Consider the following 22,063-nt stretch of genomic DNA (forward strand, 5'->3'; position numbering starts at 1 on the left):
TAATGAAGTAAATTTTAATCTACGCATTACTCATACAATTTCGTTTTGTGGTATAAAATTCTTCATAAGTAATATAACTAAATAATGTTTATTTTTCAGTACTGAAATCCGCATAAATTTGCGGATAGTTAAATTTGTTATTCAATTATGTACTTTTAAGATAATTACCCGTATAGTATAGTCATCTTTGGGAGGGAATACTTTACCCCAAAATCAGATTTCTTGATACTAATTTTAATTAGTCGGACCCCAAAATAAGTATTGGACAAGCTGTGAGGAAAAAAGAGAAGATTATTATAGGGAAAACTATACATATGGTCACAGGAGCAACCATGCAGGCATGTATTGCGGCTCATTTTCCTCCAATTTGGGGTTGTCCAAAACTCATTCCTAATTCATCATTATGATAGTTATACTAAGAATCTTCCCAATTCTCCATCTCTCTCTCTTTCTGAACCAGACATGGACTCCATTTACTCCTCTTCTTGGCCCCATAAAATCAAAAAAGAAAAAAGAAAACCATCCATTCCCTTGTGTTGGTCCAAGAACCAAATTTATGTACAAGCTGTACTAGTTTCTTGGACCAATTTTTAACGAAAAGTGACCAAAAGGGAGGCATACCTATTACCATTTCTGAAATTTATGGTCTGCTTTCCAATCAATAGCAAGTTGATTTGGATCTTTATGTTCAATTTGAATGGTACTTCCTTCCTCAATTTTAACCTTGTGGCTTTTCCTTATCATTGTTTTGATGTTAGGTCTCTATTTGGTTACAAAAATCCATGTTGAAATGGAATCAAGATTGTCTTGCATTTGCTAATATGGTGTTGGTATTTCATGTTATGTGCATGGACAGCGATGGCTCAAGGGAAAGTCTAGTAAAGCCACCCAAAAAATATTTTTAGTTATGAATTTTTTATCTTATTTTCGCTTAGCCAAGCTTATATAAGGAAAAAAAAGTAAAGGCTCCTTATAAATGTAGAAAGCTGTCTATATTTTAACAATAGAAATTTTTTAGAACTTTGAATTAAGCTATTCAAATCTTCATATTAGTAATTAAAAACTATTTTTTACACAAAGATGCAAGGTAACACATTGTAAATACGTGACTAACATCTTATTACACCAATATAAATAATAATATTATGTTTTGTTACATAACTACACTATAAACAATTAAAATTTCTTGTGCAGAAGTGCGTGGATAAGACTTTGGGTTTTTTATTTATCTGTTTGCAAGCTCATGCTGGAACACTACAACAATTAAAAAATTTTGTTCGCATCATATTCTAAAGTGGACAAGCAACATCTATGGCGAATTTTTGTGTGGATAGTTGATATGTTATTCCCCTTGTCAAATCGTATTTACTCTCATAGTTTGTAATAAGCAGAAAGTGATTATTTTGGTCATATCTGTTTATCTTTTTAATTCAATACACCTTATATCTTCTAATTAGAGTTAATCAAGTTGTTTGAAATCCTACAGCTTGTAGCTTAATAAGTAAAATTACTAATGGAAAATTATAACTTGATTATATTCAAATTCATGGGGTGGCCATAATTTCTCATATAGTAGACATAATAATCACTGTTTTAGCTGCAAACTATGGGTATAACCACCACTTTGGTGCTCACTCTCTAGATTTTGTTTTACTGGACAAGTTTTGCATGCTCGGTGCTTAGAAAAATCAATGTTGAGATTGCGAATTAATCATTTGACATGTTCTGAACATTTTTCTTGTAATTACTTCCTATTTTTTAATGCTTTGACTAGCTGTAAATTGTAGCTTCATGGCATTCAGTTTCAGTGTAATTAAAAGATGTCGCTTAAAGCTATAAAGTGATGTAAAACAAGGAATTATTGCTTCATGGGCGAAGCCATGCAATTCAGTAAACTTCAATGACTCCCAAATTGATCCCAACGAGACATGGTCCACAATTTGAAATTGGACGTTGAAATTAGAAGTGTGAAGTTCATTTCTAGCTTTTCTCTTCAAGCCTTTTAAAAACATTGTATAATTCCATGCCTCAATCAACGAAAAGGTATATATCTTAAACGCGTATCCAGGATTTAAACTCTATGAGTTCAATATTTAATGTTTTTAGCATTCAACCCACTGTATCTTTAAACTTATGGGTTTAGACCTACCATTTATGGCAATTTTAGTGTTTTCAAACATAAGTTTATGCTCCGCCTTGAAAGTAACCCGGCGCCGGTGCTCTATATTTACCCCTACTTAACCTAATGGTTTACATCTTATGCAGGTATTGCGTTGGGATTTAAGATTAGAACAAAGAAATGGGGCCAAGATTGTCCAAACAGGGTTTCAAGAAGCCTGTTAATCTGAGTATCACGGATCTCCACCATAATCTGATAAACTATCTGTCAAAAAGTTTGTACATACGTAACTTGGTGTCGAAACAAAGAAGGCGAATGCTTGTTGGCGGGTATGATCTTGACATGACTTATATATCAGATCGAATTTTAGCAATGTCATTTCCTGCAGAACACGTGCGAGCAATGTTTCGCAACCCTTTGTGGCAGGTTAAGTCTGTACTGGATATGAGACATGCAGGACATTATAAGGTTAGTACATATATAGCTCACTTTACCATTAAACCTACTTTCTTTCCCTTCTGTGCTTAGCATTATTAAAAGTCATAGTTTCATCGCTTAAAGCGATTGGGTGATGCAAACCGAGGGGTTATTCCTTCATCAGCGAAGACATGCACTTGAGAGAATTGTGCACGCTTCAAACAATAATGCGCAAAGTGATCCAAACAAGAAGTGGTTTGGTTCTTTGAATCTCAATTTTGAGGATTTGGATTAATATCCACGTTGTTTTATATTGGATGCTGAAATTAGTTATAATAATTGCCATTCAATTACTATAGTACTAAATTCATATGTTTTTTTTTTTGGAAGTGTCCGTAGACTATGTGCACTTTAATGAAGCATGTGTTTCACACCATGCTTTATGCTTCAAGCCAACGAACCTCGCCTTTTGCTCTTAAAAACACTGATACTTCTTCTATCCGTCATCTTAAATGTTTTCTAAACTCTAATCACCGAAGAAATTTTTATTTGGAACCTAAATAGTTTACTGAATAACTGCATCGAAGAGAACATATCAGACACTAAGATTAACAGGTGACAGCCTGAGTTTAGATTACATGTTTACCTTGCACCTAAATGTGAATCTCATATTTTCAAAAATGTATACATTGATAGTAGCTTGTTTATTAACTTATGCACTAAACACATTTGCTCTCTCAGTCACATGTTGTTGCTGGTAGGTCTATAACTTATGTGTAGAGCAAGCTTATGATGCCTCACATTTTCATGGCCGTGTGGAGAGGTATCCGATGGATGACAATCATGTCCCTCCTCTCCAAATGATCAAAGAATTCTGTGAAGATGTGTACTCATGGCTTTCAAATGACCCTAAGAATATTGCTGTTATACACTGCATGGTACCCCTAGCATCCTTTTCATTACTTTTCTTTTCTAATGAAGTATTTAAATATTGCTATGTTGAGGGATATGGATCATGGTGTTGTGAATTTCAGAACATCTCTGACATTTAAGTGGATCTGCTATTTTGTTTCTTTTAGGAGATGTGAAGATAGAATTTAGTTTATCCTATATTGAAATATAGTGTAATTAACTTTTCTTTTTTGACATCTGTAGGCAGGTAAAGGCCGAACTGGTTTAATGGTTTGTTCGTACCTAGTTTACACTGGCATGTCAGCTGAGGAGGCTCTTCGGTTGTATGCTGAGAAACGAACAACTAACAATGAAGAAGTAAGTTATACCAATCCTCTAATTAGAACTGTTGACAATGGAAAGGAGGGAACCTGAAATATATAACATGGAGGCTTTTCATTCAAAATGGACTACCACATTCATATCCATATTTCAGCAAGACTGATTTCCATTATGTTAGGCAGACATTTAGCCAAACACAAACCTAAGAAAGTGATGTATGACTGATTTAGAACTCTAAAGTATGTAAAAGGAACAGAGAATCTTCTGTCGTGAAATGTGTTTTTAGTGCTAATAATTAATACAGTAGAATAGGCAATAAAACATATTGAGGCATGCCTGTTTTTACCTCACGAAGAAAGAGAGGAGGGGATATATGAGATGTTAGTTTGTTTCTTGAAGTTGTGAAGGGAGACATACTTCATATAGTAAGGATAGTTCCTTTTCATTGCAAATCTTCAAGTTGTTCTTCTTGAAGTGATTACAACCCTGAGATTGTTTCCATATACAGGTATCGATTCCAAGCCAACGTAGGTATGTCAGATATTGGGAGCACATACTTTCCTTCTCAAAGGGTGTTCCTCGTGGTCCTCCTCCAACTGTCAAATTGCCTAAGTCATGTAAGAGAGAGCTGCGTCGCATTAGATTATATGACACTATAAACGTTGAATCCATCTTCTTCGTGGTATCCGAGTTGCAAAGAGTAAGCCATCTTACTCATATAAGATTCTTTTGCAGCATCAATGATGAGTTATATAAACTTATTCTAAGATGACTACTGATCAGTTTGTATGACCATCAAGTCTGAAAGCTTAAACTCTTAGAAAGAGCACACTTTTATTTACTTTAGTTATGTGTTTTACATGCCCTTCACGTGCAGACTTAATCCCTTTTCAAGCCAAGCACATAGAAATTTATCTTGATAAGTTGACAGAGGAAAGAATAAAGTTGAAAGAAAACTCAAATCACAAGATTTCTGAACTTTTTCCAGTTGTTGATCGTCATTTTGGTTCCATTGTCCGCTTCTTCATTGCAATAGGTAAATTTTCACTTTGTGCAATTCAAACAGGTTCCAGGAGAGAAGTATTGTCCACCTGCAGAAGTCTCAAAAAGTTGCTGCAGACGAATTAAGAATGGTATTCAGCGAACTTATAGTCCTCGATATTTTTATTCCTTTGTTGAGGAAAATGAAGATGAGATGAAACAAGAAAAGAAGGAACCTCGTTTGGTTGTCCAAATGGACACTGAAAGTTCAATGCTCTATCAGAAAACCTGTCTGGATCATTTTTATGACAAACCAGTGCAAGTACGAATCTTTAGCCTATTCTATAAAATTATGATATGATGTTTTCTCTATCTAACTAGCTTTTGATCGTCACATTAATATTTTCTTCCTCCATCACTAGTATAGTAATATATACATCAAATTAACCCTTTAGATTTCATTTTGAGTTAACACTATCACATAAAATGGGACGCAGGGAATATCTTTTTCTTCCTTTGCTCTCTATTAATTATAAGTTGGATTATTTCTTAACAGGTCTGTGGAGATGTACGTATCATATTCTACGAAAAGCTCATAGGAGGACGTCTCTTTTATGCTTGCTTCAATACTGCTTTTATTAGGAATGATCTACTGCAGGTATTTTTCAAATTATACAAACTTACAACTGAAAAATATTGCATATGTTACCAAAACTGTGAAAGTAACACATATGGAATGGCACAAGTCATGTATCATGGATGCTGATCAAAAGCTCCAAAAGAATATTGATTAGAAATGAACTTTTAACATTTGACTTCGTGCCATTGAAGGATTTTGTCCGGCTCCAAAAAGCCATAAAAGAAAAACAGAAACTTAGTATGATCTAGATAAAGCATTCACGTTAGGAGCCAAATCATTGCATTACTATTTGTGCATTATATGTCAAATTTGTACAATGACGTGCTACTAATTCTGTTTTAAATTCTGAAAATTTGCAGTTTTCGTTACGAGAGCTAGATAAAGTTGGAAAAAAGGGTAGGTCCATGACTGGTTCTTCATTCTGCTTGGAGTTGTTCTTTGGTCCAGCAAATGGAAATTGTTTGCCAACACCTCCTTTACTTGAAGATAATCTTAGTGATTATTAAACTACTCCATATATTATCAAAACCCCTTAAATATAGTACAATTTATAGTGTTGTACATTTTACATTTCAATTGTCTTGCCATCTATTTTTCAGGGGATGGAAGACTAGGAAGATTTCAATAGTTTTGTTAAGTAGAACTTGAGGGAGTAGTTATAAGAACAAATGTTTCATCTTAAAACTTGCATGCCTATCCTAGAGTCTAATGGAAACAAAATTCTCAGAATTTGAAAAGGATCTAGGTTTTTTGGTTGCATTTAGTATTAGACTTTGAGGGCTAAATTGTATTCTCTGTTTAGTCCTTACAATAAACTTCAACATTATAGTTTAGTTCTAATTCCTCTAATCCCAAATCCCTAATAATTTACTTATATGCACGTCATCGTATTTTAACATGTTATAGAAGAAGGTAGTTTGCCTTATTTTCCAAGTTTCTAATCCCACTTCTTATAGTGTAATTTTTTTTTTACATAGTTAGTGTATCTAAGTTAAAGTCAATGCCAAATCCTTATTCTTTTTAGAGAGCGGTTGTTTTTTAAGATCACTTAGATATCTGAATTTGAATACATATAATTATTAAGATGTATTTAAATGTAAAAGCTAAATGATCAGGACTATTTGTTTTTTCAACATCTGAATATTCATAATTCCGTTTTCCTTAAAAATTAATAATATAAATTTCAAATCAGATGATTTAATTTTATAACCACAAAATATAGTAGGTTATAAGGTGATGATTGATTGTGGCTGGTGGTGCCATTTGGATTTAAGGTTTTATGGCAGAGAGTTCTTGGAATAGAGCATTCTTGAGAAGATTGCATAGAAATCCCACTCCTTTTGTTCTAGTTCTTTGGAAAAACTCTGTAAGAGGTCTGCTCCTTAAATTCACTTTTCAGAAGAAAAGATATATTCGGGGTCGTTTGATACGCGGATTAAATTATCCATAATCCCAAAATTATAATTTCTAAATTAATTTATTTCACCTGTGAGGTAGAATAAAATAATCCCAAATTTGAAACTTGAAAGGATAAGGTGGGGTATTCAGGATTAAGTCTGAGATTAAATTTATTTTATTTGATTGACAGTATAAATTTATCCTTGGTTAACCAAACACAATATAATTTAATCTTATATCTTATCGCATCTTATCCCACCTTATCCCGCGTACCAAATGATCCCTGACTGCGTAGTAGTGATAAGGTGGACATAACACAATCTTGTTTCACCCACTCCTCTTGTGTCAATACTGATAGCGGATAACCTTCGTTTAGTCGCCTTGAGATCGATAGGAAGAATTATACTAATCTTTATGACCAAAGAATCAATTAATTAACTTACTTCTCGAGCAATATATAGTTCTATATCCCGACTACCTATTTCTTGAAAGCATGTAGGGCCATCATAGTTTACTCAACCCGACTAGTAAAAGGGCTTTGAAATATAGAGGGGTTTTTGGGAGAGAAAAAGTTTAATTTGCCCGTTGAATTTGTTTAGATCATATAATACTAGCTAGTTGAATGGATTGCTGGACATGGATTTGGTGATGGCAATCTTAACATCATAATGGAAGTAATTACGAAAATAATGAGAGTATTGTGACAACTCAATCATTGTTCATGGTAACTAAGGCCATCTCCAATGGTGCACTATTTTTTGCACTAAATCTAAATTTGGTATAAAATTTGATGTTTTTTTTGGCTCCAATGGAACACCAAATTTTACACCATTTTAGTGTGTGAATAGTGTCACACCAAATTTGGTGCAACACTATTCATCACACCAAATTTGATTTATTATTATTTTATTCATCTTTTTATTTTTTTGAACTTTTAATTTATCATATATTGTGTATATAATTAATTTTTATATTAAGATCTTTATAATTTTAATTTTATATCCTATTTTTTGATATATTAATTTTTATATATATTATATTTATATAAAATTATAAGTTAATTTTATTATTATTATAATTGTATAAAAAGAAATATAACCGCATGTAATATACTGCACAACATGATAATTGAGGACGAGCGTGATCTTAATGCACCAATTCAAGATGCACGTTAATGTCCAGCTCCTGCGGTAGAAATGACAGTAGATGAAGATCACTGATTTGAACAATTTTTAGCTCTACACAAAAAATTTAAAGATAAAGATGCGCATTTCGCATTTCGTAATGCATTAATCGAGCATTTATGGGAAAATAGAGGCGAAAGTTGAATATTTATGTGGTACTTAAATTAAATTTAACTATGATGTAATATTTATGTAATTATTTTTTATCAATGATTTCACTTTTAGTTGATTTATCCTTTAAAATAATTTTGTAATAAATGATTATATAAGTGGTGAATGTGAATTATATGTGATGAATATGAAAAAAATAAAAAAGATAGAATTTGTTTGAAGGAAATAAAAAATAAAATTTAAATAGAAGATAATAAGATAATAAAGAAGAGAGGAAAGAATATAAAAAGAAATATTCTTTTTTGGTGTAAAAGATGGTGTAATGGTTGGAGTAAATTTGGTGTTACAACATTTTGGTGTGAAATTTAGTGTTAGGGTTGGAGATGGTCTTATGACGCTAAATTTGAGATAACCTAGAGGTGTCTTTCTCACTCATGGGAAGAAGTTCGAATAAATATCTTATTACCGCTACTCCCTCGTCCCAATTTTTGTATCGTGTTCGCTTTTTTCAGAGTTTAAAAAGTTTTTCTTCATTCTTTTAAAAAATTTGTAATTAGTAATTATTGTGTCTTATATTGCTTTTTATATAGTTTTCAAATATGCAAATTTTATTTCAAAAAAACTTAAGAGTATGTATCTCAATTCATGATGAAAATTAATTTATTTGATTCTCTAAATCCGTATCGCCGCATAAATTGAGACGAATGAAGTACCATTTTGTACATAAACCAAAAAAAAAATCAGTTGATATCATTAAATAAAGAGACTCACCATAGCAGAGAGCAGGGTTCTATGGTGTAGTGGTTAGCACTCTGGACTTTGAATCCAGCGACCTGGGTTCGACTCCCGGTAGGACCTTTTTTGCATCAATTCATAATGGAATTTGAAAATTTCAATGGGAAAGTGGACATATTTTCTGGTGAGTTCCTTTTTAACGTAGCTGTAATATATCTGATCAAGGGAATAATTTCCATTTTGACTTTCTTTAGGACAACAAAAATGATACCTTAACCAGATTTGAGATGCAAAATGGTGTTTGTTACCACCAATTAGTATAGTTGGTTGATGAGATTTTTTTATTTAATTAGAGGTCCGAACTTCAAGATTTTAGAATAAGACATTTCTTGATAGGAAGCACTTTACCTCAATAATGGATCTACCTAACGCTAATTCAAATTTGCTGAAGCCAAAGAGAGTTTTGGAAATGGATATTCTTTCACCTTAATAAGAGCTTTCGAGTCCGAGGTCTTGAAACAAAGTTCTTAATAGAAAGCGCTTAATCTCTTTAGTGAATGTACGTAGCACTGAAATTGAATTTGTAGGTCAATGGAAGTGTTCGATTCCAGATGTATAAAGCAAATTGGCTAAATTAAATGATTATCCAAGTTGGCAAGTTATAGAAAAGCAAACACATGTTCTTGCATTTATAAGTAGGTCAAAGACCTCTGTCTTATTGAAATGGAAAGAAGAAAGAAAAAAACTGCTTTTTTCAAGGGTCTAAATTTGGAACACCAAAACATGATAGTTTGCACTTGAGTCAACTTGGAACATTTAAAAAGTTCTACTCTCGTTTGGTTTGAATATGGCTTATGCCGGGATAAGTTATACTGGGATAGTTATGTTGAAATTAGTTATCTTGGCATTATTTTTTATTCACTATTTGGTATGTTTATTAAAATGATAATTGCATAATTTTTAAGAAGAAGGTATAAGTTATCCCGACACTAATTACTCCACCCTCTACAAGGTATAAGTTATTTCGGTACTAATTTTAATCCCAAGGTAACTTATACAAGATTTGCTAATGAAACAAAAGATTAAGGTGGTATTAAATTTTTATACCAGCACTATACCTTCTTACATCTCATACCAAACGACCCCGATACTAATTTTAATCCTCGGATAATTTTTATTTAATGCATTCTCTGTTTCGCATTGATTTTTCCTTTTTCATTTCCTTTCTTTTTGGTGGTTGGGGTTGGAGGGGACTTGAAAGGTGGAAATCTAATGCTTTTGATTGATCACTTCATAGGGAGAGTGCTATCCTACTCAATAAAGTCTACTCTATGTCTGTAGATACTTTAACTTCCATATATAGTTTTAAAAAATACATTATCAATTTACTTTAAAGGTAATTAAAGACAGTCACTCATGGTTTCTGACATTAATAGCTTAAACATAAGATAAATAAATATTTACGCAAGTTGAATTGCACTGATTAGGTAAAAGTATTATTTACATTATAAGCAATTATGAGATAAATCCTCTCAACTAATATTGGACCTTTTTAGATCTCGAGTAGGGGTGACAATTTGAGTTCAAGCCCATCTAACTCGCCCAACTAGCCCAGAGATTAATGGGTTGAGCTACAAACATTTTAGCTCATGGGTTAATTTGGGTTGAGCCCAAGTTAACCCATAATTTTTTATAGCTCATTCTGACCCATTTAACAGCCTAAATACAACCCATGAAACTCACTCAAAACAAAGGATCTCAACCCAACTTATCTAGAAATTTACTTAGTTGTCCCAATTTTATTTTATTTTGTATTTTTAATTTTCTGTTCTTTTGTTTTTCTACACCACCCACCCTCCCTACCCCCTCAAAACCCCCCCAAAAAAATTACCTTTTTTTGTATTTTTAATTTTCTGTTTTTTTGTTTTTCTGCGCCACCTACCCTCCCCCAACTCCCCGCAAAACCCCTAAAAAAATTTCACTTTTTTTTTGTATTTTCAATTTTCTGTTTTTTATTGTTCTGCACCACCCACCCACCCTACCCTCCCACCCCTCGGCGCAAAACCCCTCAAAAAATTTTTTTTACTTTTTTTTTGTATTTTTAATTTTTATTTTTTTTATTTTTCTGCACCACCCACCCACAACCCCCGCCAAAACCCCTCAATTTTTTTTTTACTTTTTTTTATAATTTCAATTTTCTGTTTTATATTTTTTTCGTTTTTCTGCACCATCCACCCACCCCAACCCCCTCCCCACCCCAACCCCCACCCAAAAAATATTTGTCAACTTACATATTTTAAAGTAAAAAGGTTTTTTATGCAAGATGAGCATGGTTCGAAAACATGGGTCAAATTGGGCGGGTTGGGTTATGACTCATTGTTTAGCCCATCTTGACTCAGTCCATCTTAACCCAAATACACTTTGGGCTGGGTTGAACAATGACCCATTTATTGACCTAACTCATCTTGGCTCGCCCAAATTCAGCTCAACCCGTCCATTTGTCACCCCTAATCTCGAGCTTCACAAGCTAATTCAATTATTGAGAAATGATTGACAACTTGAGAAGGAGGCATAACGCTAAACTAATCTAACCATCTAATAAACTCGTAAGTCAATGTGTTGAATTGACAAGTTTGAATTTAACAATTATCTACCTAATCATCATATATCATAGTATCATAATACTATGTTATAAGTGGGAAACCAAAGTGCAAAATTAAATTACTGAAATATCCATTAAAAACTAAAAGACCGTTGTATCATTCACTTAAACATCTACTCCTACAATACTTTAATACCAAAAAAGAAAACTTACGCAATTCTTTTGAGTTGAAAGTGTTTCTTTAATGTACAATGTAATGATATATATGCCAAAATGAAAACGTTTGCAAATGAAAAGTTTTATTAAAGACCAGAGACGAAACTAAGATTTGAAGTATACAACAACAACAACAATAACAATCTAGTAAAATCTACTAGTAGGGTTTGGGGAGGGTAGTGTGTACGCAGACATTACCCCTACCCAAAAGAGTAGAGAAGCTTGTTCTGGAAGACCCTCAGCTCAAGAAAATAAAAAGACAAAAATGAGACAATATTAGTATCACTACAGAAATCGTAGAAAAAATAGGAACAATATGAAATCTAAAAAAAAGATGCAAAACAAAAGCGAAAGCTAATCAAAAGGTCCTGCATTGAAAAGCGAAATAGTAAGACACAACATTGCCGCTAACTATCTTAGACAAAAAACTCTAACACTAGTCTTACAAAGGTGTGAAGTAAGGAAAGACTCAACTACCTCCTAACCTACAACCCTAATACTCGACCTCCACGTCTTCCTATCAAGTGTCATATCCTTGAAAATTCGAAGCCTCGCCATATCCTGCCTGATCACCTCACCCCCAATATTTCTTAGGTCACCATCTACCTCTTCTCGTGCCCTCCACAACCAGCCGTTCACAACTCCTTACCGGAGCATCTGGGCTTCTCCTCTTAACATACCCGAACCATCTTAGCCTTGATTCCCGTATCTTGGCATCAATAGGAGCTACGTGCACCTTCTCCCGAATAACATCATTCCTAATCTTATCCATCCTAGTATGCCCACACATCTACCTCAACATCCTTATTTCTTCTACTTTCATCTTCTGGATATGTGAGTTTTTAACAGACCAACACTCAGCTTCATACATCATGGTCGGTCTAACCATCGCTTTGTAGAACTTGTCTTGAGTATCAGTGGGACTCTCTTATCACACAAGACTCCAGATGCTAACCCCCACTTCATCCATCCTATCCCAATACGGTGTGTGACATCCTCGTCGATCTCCCCTCCCTCCTGGATAATCGACCCAAGGTACTTGAAGCTGCCTCTACTTGGGATAACATGTGATTCAAGCCTCACATCCATGCCAACTTCTACTGGCTCAACGCTGAACTTACACTCCAGGTATTCCGTCTTCGCCCTGCTCAGCTTAAAACCCTTAGACTCAAGAGTCTGTCTCCAAACCTCCAGCCTATTGTTGACACTGGCTCGCGACTCATCAATAAGAACTATATCATCAACAAATAACATGCACCATGGCACCTCCCCTTGAATATGGTGTGTTAGCGCGTCCATCACCAGGGCAAATAAGAACGGACTGAGCGCAGAACCTTGGTGTAACCCCATTACAACCGGAAAATGCTCAGAGTCGCCTCCTACTGTCTTAACCCGAGTCTTAGCCCCATCATACATGTCCTTAATTGCCATAATGTAGGGAACTAACACACCTTTTGCCTCCAAGCATCTCCAGAGAACTTCTCTAGGAACCTTATCATACGCTTTCTCAAGGTCAACAAACACCATATGCAGATCTTTCTTCCTCTCTCTGCACAGTTCCACCACCTTCCTAACAAGGTCTATAGCTTCTATAGTTGAACGACCCAGCATGAACCCAAACTGGTTGTCGGATATAGACACTGTCATCTGCACCCTCACTTCAGCCACCCTCTCCCACACTTTCATGGTATGACTCAGTAATTTGATACCCCTATAATTGTTACAACTCTAGATATCATCTTTGTTCTTATAAAATTTGAAGTATATAAGTTCTAAATTTTAAGATATGCCTAAAATTAATATACAATAACAAGCAGACTAAAGAACGAGTACCAATATTTAATACATATTTAAAAGGTAACGAACCAGACAAACACAATCCGTTTCCATAATCCACGTGTACGCTATCAAGAGAGAAATATGAGAGCGTGACTTAGGGAACAGGTCCTTATCCACACGCTGCGGACCACTCACATGCTAATAATCATAACAAACGCATGCACAACTCACGTGCTGCACCGATGGCTAGTGCAAAACACAACCAGAAAATTAATGCTTGCTCGCCAAAGATGGTACATTTTAATTATTGTCTCCACATGGATTGGATTTAAATAATGTCTAAGTAATTTCTAGTTAAACACTATCCAGTATGATTAATACTTTGATTTGAAATATGATGAACAGTAATTAACTAAAAAAAAGTAAAACAAATAACAATTGATCACGGAGAACTAGAGATTAGCAAAATCAGTTTGTTATTAGTATGAGAAATAAGTGTCATGACATGATAGGTGCAAAATTATTATCCTAGAATTGACACTATTAAAATTTACCATTAGTGTTCTATTGATTCTCACGAATTCAACATGTTATTATCCTATTATTATTCAAGTTTCTCTGTCGATTAAACCTAAACCATTTAAATAAGCTAATATCAAGTGCGGTGAATCTTGCAAGAATTTATTGGTAGGAATGATATAAGAGAAACTTCTCGTGAATATTTCTCACTCTTAATTCAAACGGTAGATCACAAATTTTTTTTTTGATTATTTTAAAGAGGTACTAAAATAAATTAAGGCATTTTTTGCAACAATATTTAATATTATACTCCTCTTTCGATTAAACACGACAATGAATAAAATTATAACTAGAATTAAAGCTCTTTCAATAAATTCAAGCAATCAAACAATAATCAAATCCATAGATAATAATCAATTCACTAAATCATATCAAACCCTAAGGTAAACTACTCCATAGTCATGGAGGGAGTCATTGCAATTAGAGTTAAAGAATAAGAAAACATCAATCTAATATTACAATCCAAACTCTCCTATTCAATTGGTGGAAAGATGATGAAATCTTGTGTCTTAAACCTTCCAATGCTCTCCAAAAGCTCCATAGGTCAAAAGTCCCCTAAAAATGTATTTTTATTGTATTTATACCATGTAGGAACGGGCCCTAATGGAACTACCCTTTCCAAGTTGAAGTGAAAAAATTAGACGGCGAAAATATACCGTCGCGGAGCTGCATGCGCCACCCCATGCACCACAGACGTGAGATTTATTTGAGAGCTAATTTTTTCACTCTGTAGGTATTTTGAACTAGCGCGGAGGGTATTGTATTTTACTCAGAGTAGGAGAATATTTTCTTCAATTTTTGATATCCAGATTTGGTCTTCGAACTCCACACACGATCCGGACTTAATTCTTTGGGCTTCTACTCAGTCTTCAAAGCTTCAATTCATCCATTTTAGCTCCAAACTTGTTTCTCAACTCGAAATTATATCCTACACAACATAACACATGTAATAAGTACAAAGTATTGACAATTAAGCTCAAATATAAATAAAGTGTAATAATTAGAGTGAAAATATGGCTAAAATATGGGTTCCTAGCCTACCTTCAACACCCACCACTTAAATAATTACTCTTCCCCGAGCAATCAAACTATACACTTCAAATAGAGACGACTTTTTTCATGCAACTCTCCTACTCATCATGCCAAGAATATTTAAAACAGACAAAGCACCATACCATAACAACCTAGCCTCAAGACTCGACTCAAAAACACTAATTATTTTTCAAACCCACTCACTTACTCTAGTACAGAAGCCAAAGATATTATATTTCTTTCACAAGTCATGTATCCTCACACAAACAATAGAGAGTATTTCCATACTCAAAAAAGTTCAAGAACAATTAGGAACTCAAGATAGAAAGAATTCTCTCACTCTTAGAAACAAAATTCATGTGCCACAGAAGATTTGCCATAGGCTTGTCCGTGGTGTAATACTCTACTAATTTGAGCTCGCTCAGTCACTGATCAAATAACACTTTATTTTGGTTGTAATGTAGGTTGCGGGATGGGTAAGATACATTTTGATATAGTGACTATACCTCCCTAAGTACTTTAATACATATATATTAAAATTTCAAACCCTACACTGTGTTGAACTATACCCTAACCTTTACAAAATAATAACACCAAGCTCACAATATCTTTAAGCACAAACAAGATGAGAACTACCATTAGCAAAGAAATTAATTTTTTTTCTTTTCTAATACATACACAAACTCTTTCTTCTTCTTCTTCTTCTTCTTCTTCAAGCAATTCCCTTTTTTTTTTTAAATTTCCTATAAGTGACTCTCACGATTCTTTTCAAATAGTGCATCTTTCTCTATTTTTGTTAATTCCACTCAAAAACCTTCACTTAGCTTTTAACAGATTCATAGCAATTTCAAGTGTCCAAGAGAGGTAAAATGTTTAAATAGATAATCAATTCAACCGAAGAGGTCAGACTTGTAATATGGTTACCAAATAAAATAGGATTAAAGTCTCAAATGGGATGACTAGGATACCTACAATTAGGTGGGTATTAAGTACATGTTTAGCTCAACAAAGAAACGCCTCTATGACTTTCTAAACTGAACAAGACTACCATTTTGATTTTTAAATACGTGGGGAAAGTTCTAGACATCAAATGACATGTACCAAATATCAACAATAACCTCACACGCACATTGACACACAACTTTATCAGGTCCGGATCTATCCCGACTCTCTAATCAAATCAGTTTAACAAAATCAAGCATTTTAAGGCACTACAAAATATGAGTCCAAAGATGAGCCTAGGTGTCACAACTAAGGCGCTCATTATACTCAAAGCACAACAAAGCCAAGAAATATTGCCTCCAATTCGCACTATCACACAAGATTTGTTACTCCTATAACAAAAACTAACTACGTCCAGTTCAAGCAAAATCCTTGAAAAAGTACCGCTGCACAAAAAAAAATCAAAGGGGACTTGTTGCGCTACCTAGAAAAAAATAAATTAAAAGATATTTTTTTTGCATTTTTGTTCAACTTTAATTCCTCAAGAACACGGTCAAAAAAATTCATCGTTGGAAAAAGTCCATCAAAATGTTTTAATTTTTAATTTTAAAGAATAACGAAAATATACACATACATAGATAAGAAAAAAACACACATATACATATATACATCCCACGCTATACTTTAAATTGTGACATGTCCCCATAACATACAAGCAAAAAGCAAAAGGTAAAAGAAACTCCCTAAATTGTCTAATCATGGTCCAAAACGATGTCAGGGTCTACTTTGCATGCCCGACCTAGTGCATACAATTATGTCGAGATTTTCTTCTCTGACTTCTTCTAGAGCACCCCCACACTTATCATGTTTTACCTTTTAATCTAGCTTCTTTAGGGCACCCGCTTTAAAATCAAAGTAAGCAGCTGAATCCTCTCTAGGTGCCACTATTGCTTCCTTCATCTTGAACACCGCTCTTTCTTTCTCACCTCTTAGCATGAGTTGCCTTTCTTGAATATTTAGTTTAGCTCTGCCAGTAGCCAAAAAAGGGTCTCCTTAAAATCAGAGGGACCTCCTTATTCTCCTCCATATTTACCACAATGAAGTCCACAGGGAACGCAAATTTATCTACCTGAACTTGTACATATTTCAATGTTTCTTCGGGTATTATTATGGTCTGATCTTCCAGCTGCAAGGACACATGTATAGATATGATTACTCCAATTTCTCTCTCAAGTTTCTTGAAAATAGACAAAGGCATAAGATTAATAGAAGTACCTGAATCACACAAAGAATTTCCAAATTTAGTACTTCCTAAAGAATAAGGTATAGTGAAGTACCCTGGATCTCCACACTTTTGAGGGAGCTTATAGTGCGGAATAGTACTACAATGCTCTGTGAAAGGTAGATTAACATGCACTACCTTTCTGCTTGTTGGACAATATATCCTTCAGGAACTTAAAATATGCTGACATTTTGCGAGAGTACCTCTGTGAAAGGTAGATTAACATGCACATGCTTGAGCATTTCAAGAAAACATCCAAATTTTTTATCCAACTTCTCTATTCTCTGCTTCTATGGGAAAGGTAGAGCATGCATATATTTGCATTCCTCGGTCTCCTCATTTATTGATTTTTCTTATTCTTCCTTGTCAAAGCCCCAGTCTTTCTCTTCTTCTTTAGACCATTCTTTGTGTCTACCCTTACTTCACCCTCTTGATTTTCATTATTTTTCTGCTCTTTGCAGTCTCCACTTGTATTTTAATAAACTCACCTTTTTTTTGCAACAGGGTCTTTCAATACTTGTCCACTCCTCTAAAAATACCGCATTAATTATTTTTTTTGGATTTTTCTCGGTGTCAGCTGAAGGGTTCCTTGAGCCCTCTCAGACATCAAATTAGAAATTTGTCCCACTTGCCTTTCTAAGTTTCGAATCACTGTACCGTAAGTTTCAAGTCTCTCATTTGTCTTAATAATGAAAACCTTCATAAGATTTTCTATATTAGACTGATTGGACTGTTGAGGCTGGTTTAGCTATCGTTGGTGATCTTGAAAACCTATAGCTCCTTGTCATTGGGGTCTCGGATTATTCTGCTACCACGAGGTCAGACTACACTTGGTGAACTCCAGAAAAACCTAGGTACCCTGACCCATGGAGTTAAAATTATTACCACCTTGATAGTTGCCTCTGTCAAAGCTTGTCACAACTTTTACCACTTCATATGTCGCTGAGCCTGACACTCATGGTTTTGATGGCCCATTCCATAAAGTTAACAAATTGATTGTGGTTGTCTCTAGACTTTTGCTAAAGTCAACTTTTTGATCTCTGTTGCTATGAAGTCTAGCTGGGCTTGGACAAAAGTGTTAGAATCCACTTGATGTACCCCCAAACTTTTTTCTTCTTTCGTTGTTATCTGTATGCCATTTATTTGCATATTCAGATAATTTGCGACAATCTTCTCAAGAGTTTTCTTTATAAGTGGACCTCCAACTTCTTTATTTAGAGTCCTCCTAGCAGAGGGTGTTAGTCTATCCCAAAAATCTAGGAGTTGCAACCACAAGTCGACTTATTGATGCAGACATATTCTTACAATATCCTTTAACCTTTCCCATGCTTCAAATACCATTTCTGTATCTTTGTGCTCGAAGTTGTGGATGTCCGTTCAAAATTTTCTTATTTTTGCAGTGGAAAAATATTTGTCAAGGAAATTCTTCGTCATATCATTTCAAGTTTGAATTGAACTAGTTAGCAATCTCTGCAACCAGTACTTAGCATCATCTCTCAGTGAAAAAGGAAATGTCCTTAACTATATAGAATCTTTAGATACCCCATTATACTGGAAGGTATTCATAATCTCATTGATAACTAGGGATTCTAGTCTATTTTATACTCATTTTTGCTTGAGTTTTGGATTAAAAATGTATACAAGTAATCCCGAAAGCTTACATGTTGTGCTTGTTTGCAGTGTTTGATCAAAAAGTGACAAGAAGTCAAAACCGGATCAAAAAGGAGTGAAACCTGCACAAGTGCTAAGAACAAGTCAAAGCACCGCTACAACAGTAAATCCACCGCAGCTGCAATAGACCCACCGCGACCGCGGTTCTTTTATTGCGGTCCGCGGTGGCAAAGTTCAGAAAGGATGCATTTCTGGAATTTCAAGCAACGCGACCCGCGGTAGCCTCATCTTGGCCGCAGTCCATTTGTTACGGTCCGCGAAGAAGAGATTCAGAGAATATTAAGTTCAAAAATTTCAAGACACCGCGGTCCGCGGTCCATTTATTGCGGTCCACGGTGAGGCCATCGTAGCCGCGGTGGCCAGTTTCAGAGAATAAGAATTGAAGCCAAAAAGCCTCACCACGACCACAGTCCATTTTTCGCGGTCCGTGGTACCTCCTTCAGGGGCATTTTTGTCCAAAAAATTCGGTCTTGTATAAATACTTCTTTTTCAGATTTTTAGGTCATCTTATCTGTAGTTGAGCACGTGAACGCCGGTTTTTAGCTATTTTGAGTAATTGTGTAGCTAATTTAACATTGAATCTTCGAATCTTAGCTTGTAATTATATTTTATGGGTTATTCTTCATCTCAATATCTGATTTCTTCTATTATTATGAGTAGCTATACCCATTATCTAGGGTTGTGGCTCAACTCTAGTGTGGGTATTTGATGGGTCTCTTGTTTTAGGGCTTAGATGTTTATGGGTGGTTGATATTTGGCCTGATTTGTGTTTTTCATGTTGAATTAGTGGTTGCAAATACTAATTTATGCCTTTTTGACTTGGGATCTTCTTCAGAAAGAGAGCTTGATTCTAGGAAAATCAGACCAACAAGGAATTGGGGAGTATTCAAGAGATTGATAGCCCCAATTAAAGGGTTAAACTTAGAGATAGTAATACTCGACTTGAGACTATATTGCTTGCATAATTTTGACACCCAATTGGTCTTCAAAAAGTCAATTATGTCATAGTCACTCAAGCTACCGAGAAGTATAGAGTGAGTAGTTTCGTGCATTGGCTATATCGCGATCCCAACCGTAACAACTTTGCTTTAGGCTTTAGAACTCATATAGTATTCACATAGGGGAAAGTCACTTCCCTAGTGCCTCTTTAACTATTTAGAAAACCTTACAAACATTTATACTTAGCTTAATTTTGCACATCATTAGTATAAAATTAGAAGTAACAAACAAGTATGATTGGAAGTGTAATCAAGAGCACTGCACACTGCTAGTTTAGATAGGAATCCAATTCCCAGACATTCTAGCTCCCTGTGGATTTGATCCCGACCTTCTCGGGTAAAAGCTGCATCGACCGCTCTCGCCACTCTGTAGTGTTGTAGGGTTGGACCCGATTACTCATCAAAATCCATCAATTGAGTACTTGGAACTTCTTTGGGTTTGACTCGGAAGAAACAATTGTTCTGAATGGTTTGAAGTATCCCTTGCTTGATTTTAAAACTTTTGGCTATAATTGGAAGAGGTCTCACACTAGATAATCCTTGGCTGTAGAGTGTAGACTGGTCTGGTGTAGTCTCCTAGTGATCGTCCAGGTCTAGGCATACTATTCTCAAATTCATCTTCAACCAGAGGTCGGTTCAGGTACCCATCAACCATTTCATCAGCTCTTAAAGCTGCTTCAGCAACTGCCCGGCTGCTTCCTGTTGGGCTGCTACCCATACAACTAAATCAACTGCATTATCACCGTTGTTTGCCATGTTTTCTTGGGTTGAAGATTGACCCAAGAATTTTTGGTTAGTTTTTCTCTTTCCTTAACTATCTCAGGAGGTTTTCCAACTCTGGATCGTATGGAATCACTTCCTTGGAAGAAGATCTAGTCATGCAACAAATGAATCCGTTACCTGCATACTAGTGAGAAATCACAAGTACAAGGAAAATAAAAATAGCCCCTGAATCCCCGACAACAACGCCAAAATTTGACGAGCGCAAAACACAATAAGAAAATTAATACTTGCTAGCCAAAAATAGTATAGTTTAATTATCGTCTCCACAGGGATTAGATTTAAATAATGTTCAAGTAATTTCTAGTTAAACGCTCTTCAAGATGACTTAACACTTTGATTTAGAACAATTATGAACTACAATTAACTATTAAAAGTAAAGCAAATAACGGATGATCACGGAGAACTAGAGATTTGCAAAATCAGTTTGTTATCAGTATGAGAAATAAGGGTCATGACATGATAGGTGCAAGATTGTTATCCTAGAATTGACACTATTAAATTTCACTCTTAGTGTTCTATTGATTCTCATTAATTCAACAGGTTATTATCCTATTATTCTTATTCAGTTTCCTCTCTCGATTAAACCTTAACCATACAAATATGCTAATGTGGAGTGCGGTGAAACTTGCAAGAATCTATTGATAGGAATGATTTAAGAGAAACTTCTCGCAAATATTTCTCACTCTTAATTCAAACGGTAAATCACAAAGCTCTTTCGATTACTTTAAAGAGGTACCAAAATAAATTAAGGCATGGTTGCAATAATATTCAATATGCTCCTCTTCTAATTAAACACGATAATTAATAAAATTAGAACTAGAGTTAAAGCTCCTTCAACAAATTCAAGCAATCAAATCCATAGATAACAATCAAGTCACCAAATCATGTCAAACCCTAAGGTAAACTACTCCATAATCATGGAGGAAGTTATCACAATTAGAGTTAAAGAATAAGAAAGCATCAATCCAACACTACAATCTAAACTCCCGTATTGAACTGGCGGAAAGATGATGAAATCTTGTGTATTGAAGCCTCCAATGCTCTCCCAAAGCTCCCTAGGTGAAAAGTTCCCTAAAAACATCTATTTGTTATATTTATAGCATGTAGGAATAGACATGACTGAACTACCTTTCCAAGCCGAAGTGGGAAAACTGGAAAGCAAAAATACACAGGCGCGGTGCGCTATGAGCCGCCCCATGCGCCACACATGTAGGATTTATCAGAGAGCTAATTCTTTTACTCTGCAGGAACTCTGGACGTCATGCTATGCGGTAGTGTATGTTTCTCAGAGTAGGAATTTTTCTTCAATTTTTGATATCCATACTTGGTCCTCGAACCCCGAACATGATCCCGACTTAATT

General features: G+C 34.9%; 1 protein-coding gene and 2 non-coding genes across 3 annotated transcripts; all 3 read left to right on the forward strand.

Moving 5' to 3' along the window:
• Window positions 1-434: 434 nt before the first annotated feature.
• Window positions 435-6,223, forward strand: LOC107798487 (phosphatidylinositol 3,4,5-trisphosphate 3-phosphatase and protein-tyrosine-phosphatase PTEN1-like). Its single transcript, XM_075244458.1, has 8 exons — window positions 435-700; window positions 2,266-2,587; window positions 3,298-3,474; window positions 3,692-3,805; window positions 4,278-4,469; window positions 4,836-5,072; window positions 5,307-5,408; window positions 5,750-6,223. The coding sequence occupies exons 2-8, from the start codon at window positions 2,300-2,302 to the stop codon at window positions 5,894-5,896; spliced, it is 1,257 nt and encodes a 418-aa protein (XP_075100559.1). The 5' UTR covers window positions 435-700; window positions 2,266-2,299; the 3' UTR covers window positions 5,897-6,223.
• Window positions 6,224-8,869: 2,646 nt separating this feature from the next.
• On the forward strand, window positions 8,870-8,941 carry TRNAQ-UUG (transfer RNA glutamine (anticodon UUG)). The gene has a single exon. It is a non-coding gene; the product is annotated as a tRNA-Gln (tRNA).
• Window positions 8,942-18,529: 9,588 nt separating this feature from the next.
• Window positions 18,530-18,636, forward strand: LOC142176875 (small nucleolar RNA R71). The gene has a single exon (XR_012705680.1). It is a non-coding gene; the product is annotated as a small nucleolar RNA R71 (small nucleolar RNA).
• Window positions 18,637-22,063: the final 3,427 nt, after the last annotated feature.

Source organism: Nicotiana tabacum, chromosome 22 (assembly GCF_000715075.1).
Source record: "Nicotiana tabacum cultivar K326 chromosome 22, ASM71507v2, whole genome shotgun sequence".
NCBI lineage: Eukaryota > Viridiplantae > Streptophyta > Magnoliopsida > Solanales > Solanaceae > Nicotiana > Nicotiana tabacum.

Coding starts and splice junctions, on each gene's coding strand:
- LOC107798487 (XM_075244458.1), top strand. CDS start 2,300: ATGGGGCCAAGATTGTCCAAACAGGGTTTCAAGAAGCCTGTTAATCTG. Junction 3,475..3,691: donor TTGCTGTTATACACTGCATG/GTACCCCTAGCA, acceptor TGACATCTGTAG/GCAGGTAAAGGCCGAACTGG. Junction 3,806..4,277: donor GAACAACTAACAATGAAGAA/GTAAGTTATACC, acceptor TTCCATATACAG/GTATCGATTCCAAGCCAACG.